The sequence below is a fragment of the Sebastes fasciatus genome, chromosome 20 (assembly GCF_043250625.1).
Source record: "Sebastes fasciatus isolate fSebFas1 chromosome 20, fSebFas1.pri, whole genome shotgun sequence".
In the NCBI taxonomy this organism is placed as follows: Eukaryota; Metazoa; Chordata; class Actinopteri; order Perciformes; family Sebastidae; genus Sebastes; species Sebastes fasciatus.
This window is the reverse complement of record NC_133814.1, coordinates 24,661,445-24,671,148: the sequence shown is the minus strand read 5'-3', so window position 1 is coordinate 24,671,148 and position 9,704 is coordinate 24,661,445. Positions and strand designations below refer to the sequence as shown.

The 9,704-nt window shown below is 43.7% G+C and overlaps 2 protein-coding genes across 3 annotated transcripts in view; one reads left to right on the top strand and one right to left on the bottom strand.

The window, feature by feature from the left end:
- The window catches only part of armc7 (armadillo repeat containing 7), a 143,408-nt gene that overhangs the window by 38,872 nt on the left and 94,832 nt on the right, over positions 1-9,704 (bottom strand). The window lies entirely within an intron of this gene.
- Positions 291-6,260, top strand: cdk5r1b (cyclin dependent kinase 5, regulatory subunit 1b (p35)). The gene is made up of 2 exons (XM_074619344.1): positions 291-779; positions 1,863-6,260. The coding sequence occupies exon 2, from the start codon at positions 2,061-2,063 to the stop codon at positions 2,973-2,975; it is 915 nt and encodes a 304-aa protein (XP_074475445.1). The 5' UTR covers positions 291-779; positions 1,863-2,060; the 3' UTR covers positions 2,976-6,260.

Genomic DNA, 9,704 nt, shown 5'->3' with positions numbered 1-9,704 from the left:
ATAGTCTACAACAAACCAATAATTAGATAGATAGATAGATAGATAGAGGCTAGTAAAAGACTATATACGGAGATTAAAATAGGACAATGCAATACAAAGGATCAAAAATACTCAGGCTTGCCTATAGAAATATGTAATTTACCCACTTCATATAAATGCATATGGGTGAATGGTGTTGATTAGATTGGTGCTACTGGTGATATGAAGAAAAACATCCTCTGAGTTCACCGGGTTCAGTTTGCATGTGCAGCTCCTGTGTGTTGGACTATAGATGTGCAGCTCCTGTGTGTTGTGTGTTGGACTATAGATGTGCAGCTCCTGTGTGTTGTGTGTTGGACTATAGATGTGCAGCTCCTGTGTGTTGGACTATAGGAGGAGTTGTTTCCCAGCAGAGAGACGCAGAGAGGCGCTCCACCACCGCCTTTGCGCAAAAACCCTCCTCCTCTCAGCCTCACAGCCAGCCAGTCATTCAGTCACACAACACAACATCAGCCCAGCAGCATCCGCATCTCAGGACCAACCAGGAGCACATCTTCTTCATCCCAGCATCCATTCCACTACTGACTGCCATCGTCTGCGCACAGACCGACACCAGGCTGCTCATCCAACATCCAACGCTTCTGTGTTTTTTTATTTATTTTTTGTGTGCATCGACTAGGATTATTTTCTTTGTTGCATTAATATTCTGGTGGATGGTTTTATGTTTTTATCGTGAGGAAAAACTGAGGAGCATCATCATTATACAGCGAGATTCTATTCTCATTACGCAGGAAGATCTGGTGAGTCTCTTTTTTTGTTTTTTGGATCATTTTGGTGCTGAAAGTTGAGATTTATGGACCCTTTATATCTGGAAACAGATGATGCGCAGCTATAATTAAGAAAATATGGAAATATATTGAAATAACTGGGGATGTGAAGTTGCAAACAGATAAATGCAACAAACATATTGTGAGATATTAACAGATAGGAGGGAATATATCCTTTATTTCTAAGCCACCGCCTATTATGGCATCTTCATTTCGACGCAGCTTCAGCACCACGGAGAGCACCCGATGTACACAACTCCTCATCACACTGCAAGGGCACCAATACATCCGTTTAAAGCTCATTTTAGTCACATTAAAAGCTCGTGTTTGGGAATGTATCCTCCATTGATGGATCAGGATTAACATCATGGTGATGGAATGAAGCAGCTTTGGATGCTGCAGTCGGTTACGTTCTGCAGCGAGGAGCAAAATATGTCGTGCAAAGAAAGAATCAAACATCTCTTTGTTGATCTATAGCTTTACTTGATTAATACATCATACAACCTTGCATTTTAATATGCACAATCCTGTATATGCATGAAACTCGACCTTCACCTGTTCTTAAGGTGTTTACGTCTTCCATTTTAGGGCTGGCTGCGTGGTTCGCTCTGACTCGTCGGCCATTGCACATGAAATATGGATCGCTGCTTATACAATTTTCATGATTTTTACCATATAGGATCAGAGAAGGGGTCGGCTGCTGCAGATGAATATGAGATGAGGCACATTTTCACACTAAAATGTTGATGTTAGGATGCTTTCATGCATCACATGCAGCAAAGGAGGGATCTATACTGCTTGAATTAATTAGTATGAGCTAAAGGCTGATCCATTCCACCACTTACTGAGTCAGATCGATATAAACCTGAGGTTCAGTCAGATAAACCACTCAGCACACATTCATGAGGACATTACAGAGCTGATTAGCTGTGATATTGTCTGAATAATCTTAGATCTAATATGAGATTAAAGAAAGGTTGTTTGCTATTTCTGGATTATCTAAAAGGTTCTTCACCAATTATTTCTCTGATTATTGATCTTTTGTGCTTCCAACAGTGGCCATCAGGAGACGCAGACAGAGAGCTGCTCACTGGATCATTGTCTGCAGGCCTTCGATGCCCAGCGGTAGCCTTTAGCCGGGACCCACCAGCTCCCAGAAGCATAGAGGCTCTGAGACCCTCAGGATCTCCCCTGGCAGACCCTCTTCTGACCCAGTGCGGCTGAAGCCCCTGGAAGCCTCCCCACACAGTCACCATGGGAACCGTGCTGTCTTTGTCCCCCAGCTACCGAAAGGCGGCCCTCTTCGAGGATGGGCCGGCCACCGTGGGCCACTACACGGCCGTCCAGAACAGCAAGAACGCCAAAGACAAGAACCTGAAGCGCCACTCGCTCATCAATGTGCTCCCATGGAAGCGGATTGTAGCGGTGTCGGCCAAGAAGAAAGGCTCCAAGAAGGTGCAGCCCAACGGCACCTACCAGAACAATGTCACCCACCTGAACAATGAGAACCTGAAGAAGTCGCAGTCGTGCGCCAACCTGTCCACCTTCGCCCAGGATCAGAGCACTCCGGCTCTCACCAAGGCCTCCAACAACAACAACATAGTATCGTCTGTCAAGAAGGCCCCTCTGACCAACTCCAATGTGGCCCCCGGGACCCCCAAGAGAGTGATCGTCCAGGCCTCCACCAGCGAGCTGCTGCGCTGCCTCGGGGAGTTCCTGTGCCGGCGTTGTTACCGGCTGAAGCACCTGTCACCCACCGACCCGGTGCTGTGGCTGCGCAGTGTGGACCGCTCCCTGCTGCTCCAGGGCTGGCAGGACCAGGGCTTCATCACCCCCGCCAACGTGGTCTTTGTCTACATGCTGTGCCGCGACGTGGTCTCCTCCGAGGTGGCCACGGAGCACGAGCTGCAGGCCGTGCTGCTCACCTGCCTCTACCTGTCTTACTCCTACATGGGCAACGAGATCTCCTACCCTCTGAAGCCCTTCCTGGTGGAGAGCTCCAAGGAGACCTTCTGGGACCGCTGCCTCTCCATCATCAACCTGATGAGCGCCAAGATGCTCCAGATCAACTCCGACCCGCACTACTTCACTCAGGTGTTTGCCGACCTGAAGAACGAGAGCCAGAAGGAGGAGGAGAGGAGCCGCCTGCTCATCGGCCTGGACCGGTGAGGGGATGCTGGGGGGGGGGAGCAGAGAGGGTCTTGGGAGGGGGGGCATACTCCAGTCTGGCATTTTGACAAGTTTGGAAGATTATTTGGGATGCTATTTATTTATTATTGTCCAAACTGAAGTGGGATTAGGCCAATTAGGAAGTCTTTGTATCTAGTGAGACTGAATCTTTCAGCTGGAGGTGATTTAAAATGAGTTTTGAGGGATAACAGTTGCAATGGTCACCTAAAAATGGCCTCTTGAAGACATGTAATTATCAAGGCTAAATTCTATTTTCAAAGGATGGATTTTCTGTAAACCTGAGAATGAAAGCTATACACAAAAAATGCCAGACTTGGGTAAATCCTTTGCTAACGTACAGATATATATATATATATATCTATACTGAAAATCTTAAAAAAACAATTCAAACATTAGAAAGGGAAGCGTACATCTACAGCAATGAATGTGGAGAGGACTGAGGCTGCGGCTGCGGCTGCGGCAGCCTACCGGTGACCTTCTGACTGTTTGACGATGTGATGTCACTGCCTACTGCAGGAGGGGGAGGGCCATCGCCTGACCGGCTTTCTTCACGCATCACGGATGAGCCCTCCGGCTGCAAACTCTGGCTCTTTCGACCGCCAACACCACGTCCCCCTCCATTAATAATGCGGATACCACTTTTTTTGCTGCGATGCATATCTGAAAGAACAGCAGCGGCACATCGATGCTGGATCCATATTTTTGTGGGTTTCTGTACAACAGGACTTCTACTGGACGAGGGGAGACTGGATGGACAATAGTGGGACTTTAACTAAGGAGGACAACAGCCAGAGGATGTATGATGAGTGGTCGTACTGTACTGTGTGTGTTCAGAAAGACCTTTATTTTCATCTAGAAAAAAAAAAATAAACCAACAAGTTAATGGATGTTTTACTCCCCAGAGGCTTACACCTTATGGCGGCTTATTTATTGCTTTTTCTGGAACAAGTTTTCTTTCTTTTTTCTTTTTCTTTTTTTTTTTTTTACTTAGAAATGTAACGTTTTGCACGTGTGCCATGCAATTTTACAGAGTTTTTCCGGGGAGGGAAGGAACAATCTTCTTCTTTTTACTTGATTTGTAAAACCAACTGCATCTGCATTTAGAGAATGCCGTGAACAAAGTGACACTAGTTTATTTAGCTATGCTTGCTAAAATAGGCTATTTGTTTACCAGGGAAAATTCTTTTTGTACTTTTGTCGATTTTTTGGAATGATTTTGTGCTTATGATTCAGCGTAGAAAATGTTAAAAAAAAACAGTGCCATATCTTTAAGATGAAGAATCCCACATGGTCTGAGAACACTCTGTACTGTTTGTCCAGCTGTTGAATGATGGGATGGATTTTCATCTACTACTAACTACTTACTGACACCTAATTTATTGCCATTTACGTATTTATTTAGGCACGATTAATGTAAAGAGAGACCGCGATGAGAGACTTTGAGGAGGGAAGGACGTGAGGAGAATATGTTGCTGGTGGAGCAGGTGTGCTTATCTTTGGTGGGAATGAAGATTGATCTGGTTTATGCAAATGAATGTTGCTGGAATTACCTAATTAAAAAAACAATCTGACCATCACCAAAGTGACGTCATCAAGGACACCTTGACAGAACAACACATCATCGACCTTATACTAAAAGCCCTTAAAGGTGCAGTGTGTAAGATTTGGTGATATCTAGCGGTGAGGTTGCAGATTACAACCACCTGAAACTTCTCTCGTGTGCCAAGCGTGCAGGAGAACTACGGTGGCCGATGCGAAAATGCGATGTGAGTTTGGTTTGTCCTTTCTGGGCTACTGTAGAAACATGGTGGCCGGCTCCATGAAGAGGACCCGCTCCCTATGTAGATATAAACGTCTCATTCTAAGCTAACAAAAACACAACGAGTCTTAGTTTCAGGTGATTATACACTAAAGAAAACTTAACATTATATTCCATTTCTGCCAATAGATCCCCCTAAATGTTACACACTGGTCCTTTAAAACAACATCTTTTTGTCCTGCATGAGGAGCGAACCCAACCTGCTAGTCCCACATATCAGACAGAAAGCACACACACGTTTCCAGGGGATAATAGATTATTTCAACGTTCAGCATCGCTGCAGAAAAGCACAGCTCACCTTGAGGATGATCCATCAGCATCACCTCCGCGTGAATCAAATGTGAGGCGGCGTCACATCCATCTCGGGGCTGCAGGGGATGAGGCGACCTCTGCAGGAATAATCAATCACAGAAACCCACTAGACTAATGCTGCAGCGTGCCAACAGCAACGACATGACAACCAAAACAGAAAAGCATGCAGAACAATTGTATTTTCATGTCACACAGGAGACTAGTTCCTCTCTCTCCGTAATGACTGCAATCACTGGAGAAGCTACAGTATTTCCATGAGAAATGTTCTTCACATCTCAATATAGACAAATAGTGCACTCTTCTCTTTCTATAGCAGTGTTCTGAGAGTCTGTCTACTGGAGCGGTGATGCATAACAAAAGGCTTCTGTCATGTTTTAAAGTTGTTCCCAGAGGATGGAAGCTGCTGTGTTGGTGTGAATCAGAGACAATGAGCTCCTCTGCTGTGGGATTGTGCCGTTAGATCAGTGAGAGAAAGTTCATTTGGAGTGTTTGTACCGGCACAACAAGGGGGGACTCGCACTTTGGATGGGCTTCTGCCCCGGCAGATAAAAAGCAGGGCGTCGGTATAACGGGCCTCAAGAAGAGACCCCCAATCTCTCTGTCCACTTTCCCCCCCGACTCACTTGAAATGTGCCATTTTTTTCCACTTTGCATCATCGAGTAGTTGTTTGAGACTTTCAAAAGCTTATAAAATATGAAAAAAAGACTCAAGTGATAGTTAAAGATTTCTGTCAGATTCTTTTCTGTATCTTGTTGCGTACTTTGTAGATAATAAAAAAACGAAACAGTGGTTAAGAAGTTCAAAAAGGGAGGCATTCAGTGGCTGCATGAGTGAGCGAATGTGTGCGTGTGAATGACGGCGTTTTATTTGTACAGAAGAATGTGTGACATGTTGTTTTTCTTATGGACGTGGAGCATACACCAACCACACCGGTACTGTACTAGGACTTGGTTTCCCCTCGGCGGGGTGAGGGACGGGTGTCGATGCTGTTCAATAAAAATGTTCTTTTTTTTTTTTTGGAAAAAGACAAAAAAGCTGTTACTGTAATTGAAACTTTTTTCAGTTAGTTTCTGCTTATTTTAATTTATTTTTGTACTGTGATGGAAAAATAAAAATGCACTGATCGTTCAAAGGCGGCCCAATTGTCTTTTTGTGCCTCCAGGTGAAACCTTGTTTAGTCTGAATCTGCACTTTGCAAACACAAGATGTGACATTTAACATGGAGCCACTGGAGCTTGATGGTTGACTTGGGGGTTAAAGGCCTTTGCTCAAGGGCTCCTCAATTCACCTTAATCGTAGGGTTGGTTGTTCAATCCCCACCTCCACATGTCCACAGGTCAAAGTGTCCTTGAGCAACGACATTAAACCCCAAATTGCTCCCAATGTGTGTGTCTATGTGGGAAACATTTAAGTTGCACTGGACAAAATAATGTAAACATGAAAGACAGCAAAGGAAAAGGATTTCTTGTTCTCCAGATGTTCTCATTCTAACTAACAGTGTACCATTTGATTTCCTCTCTGATAGGTGTTAATATGTGGAGACAGTTGCTCTGGTGCCTGGTTAATGGAGCTAAATGCGAGATCGGGCCCAGTAGAGTCTGATTGCAGCCGTGGGGGATCACGTAGATCGTTGGTTTATGTAGAACAGGAACACCCACGTCGCTACTGACTTCTTTTTTTGCCCAGTAACTGTATTGTCTTGTTCGTGTCAGTCAAATCGGTGGCTATGCGTTTGGTTCTAAGTACGATTTAACTCACATTTTGTCAAATTCATAAATCATAGATACACAGCATGATTTAAATTTTTCCTGTCATGTTCTACAGGAACGCCCCCCGGCGGCTGCAATCAGACACGTCTCAGATTGGGAGCATTTTTATTGCCTTTGTACGTCTCTCAACATGGCAATGACTGAGCTGGTGGCTCGCAGCTAACGGTGCTAACAGCGCTAATAGTGCAAACAACGACAATAGTGCTGACAGAGCTAACAGTGTTAAGCCGAGGGGGAAATGGAGGATTGGTGCTACGCTTCTGCAACGGCGCTGTCGGTCGGGATGGCGTTATCAGCTGTAACCGTGAGCTAGCCAGTGGGGCACGCTCACATGCACTAAAACTTGGATTACAACACACACAGAGGGAGAGCGACTTTATACTCTGCTCAGGTAGACATTACTCCTCTATATCTTTACATACACAATAGTTGTTTGCTGTTACATTATTGCTCTGGATATTGTATAAAGCATGTTGATGTTGACCCATTTTGATAAGAGTATTAAATACTTGACAAATCTCCCTTTAAGGTACATTTTGTTAATTACAATTAACTATGGACAATCATGCGATTAATCGCGATTAAATATCTTAATTGATGAACAGCCCTAGTGTTTACGTTCCTCCTAATCACAAATATGTGGATAATCTTTAGAAACCAGTGTCTAGTTTTTCCACAGCTACTCCACAGTGTTTCCATGTCCCCAAACTGCAGAGCTGCATCTCCAAATATAGTGAGCGCCCCCCCCGACACAGACAGATTAGTTTAGGTCAGTTCACTCTTTGCATATCACTCTCCGTCCATTAACTCCCATTTATTTAACCACCAGGTCAGTCAGTGCTTATCCGCTGCCCTGTGGGGGAAAAACCCAGTCATCCCACTCCTCGTCATCCATCAACCAGTGGATTATTAACCCCTGCTGAGCTAGCTGGTGATGGCTGACACAGTGGCAGTGGGAAGCGGCGTTGTCATGCCGACTGCAGGGGTTTTATCTGTTTTGTCGTCACTCACGGTGAAACAGCTGTTAGTGGGTGGATTATTGTACCGAACAGCTCTTCCCAGATATAACCACGTCACACATTACAGAGCACGGCTGGCCTCGGGACACATCTGAGTCAACTAATGACTTCCAACAGTTTTATCTGATCACCCACACGCCCGTAAACACGCTGAGAAAATGACGAAAAGCAGCAGCTACTGATGCAAATAGATTTATTAATAAAATGATTAATGAAATATTTTTCATCATGGAACATCATGGGAATCTGCATTTATACAGAAAGCACAAACACCGGTGAAGTTCCCTTTAGACTTCTGGTCTGGATATTACAGGATATTTACGGTACGGAATCACAAATATGCAAAATATAAACTTAATACAAAATTAGGCACATACGGAATGAACTGTGTTTACGTACAGATTCTGCTCAAAGCTCAAAGAGTATGGAATAAATTATGGAAAAGAAAATAGAAGCTGTTACCCTTTGGCTAACATGGACGGGCTTGATAACAGAGAGTTGTTGTGAAGACTAGAGGAGAAGAGATGAAGACAATGGCACAATGTTGACATTCATTCATAAAGGAGTAATGAGGAAAAGTGATTTTTACACTTGCAGTAAAGCTGATAATCATGATAATGGAAAAGTAATCGTTGCTGATTGGGTTTGAACACCAAAAACAAATCATTACAGGATAAATCTGATGATATTTCATATTCCAACAGTGAAATAACAAGTATTGTGTGTATTATTGTCTGATATCTCTTCTTCCTCTGTACCATAGAGCTCCATTAAAAACACATCAATGAGCCTCGCTGTGTCACATGTTCATTCATCACCATGAACAAACACACTGTAGTTTATTCAGACTCAATCACACACACACACCGTCCTGCTGCCACTAATACGCACTAGAGCACCACATGTGGATTAATCCGCCACTGAAAGTAGTCCCCAACAAATGCACTACAGAGAGGCAAAGTCCCGCCTCTTCTTGTGGACTTTCTTGACTTGCAAAATTAATTATTAAATTGACAAACATCATGTGTGATTCATGGAGCAATTCAAACAGGATCAAAACAAATATTTATCTCTCTCCGTCCCACAGCGGTCCACCGACTTTGTCTCTCTATTTCCTCGTGTTTGAGTAATGATATAAACTAAAGTGACCAGCTGTTTTAAGAAATGATTTAGCCCCTTTTAAAAAAAATAAATGAAACTATATCTTTGTGAGCTGTTTTTAAAGATTTACACGTCCAGTAGGAACCAATGAGCTTGCTGCAGTAGCACAGGCCAACACAGTCTCACAGTAATTTGTGAAATAGTCACGAAATTGAATCTATTTGATTCGTCTACACAGACAGGAATTTCCCTTTTTTTGTTTTTCTCTTTGTGACGCTCAACACGACTTTCAACAACACGAGATGCATGTGTCAATTTCCGCTCCAGTCTTTTCAAAATAAAACTACTTAGTTAGGTTTAGGAAAGATCGACTTAGTTAGGTTTAGGCAACAAAACTACTTAGTTAGGTTTAGGAAAAGATCGTGGTTTGGGTTGAAATAACTCTGAAAGTGCCGTAACTTAAGTACGGAAGTTACTTGACAAATAAATCAACTTTGACTTCTGGTTTTACACGGGATACGAACAGCAGTGTCATGGGCGAAAGTCCTATGTTTTTTGACGCACTCTTCCACCCCGACCTCCTCCCTACGCAGCGTTCGTCGCTCTTCCTGTTTCACAATTACGTGGATTACATACAAATTGATTGCGTGCTGACCATCACGAAAAAATGCGAAATTCATGTCTATG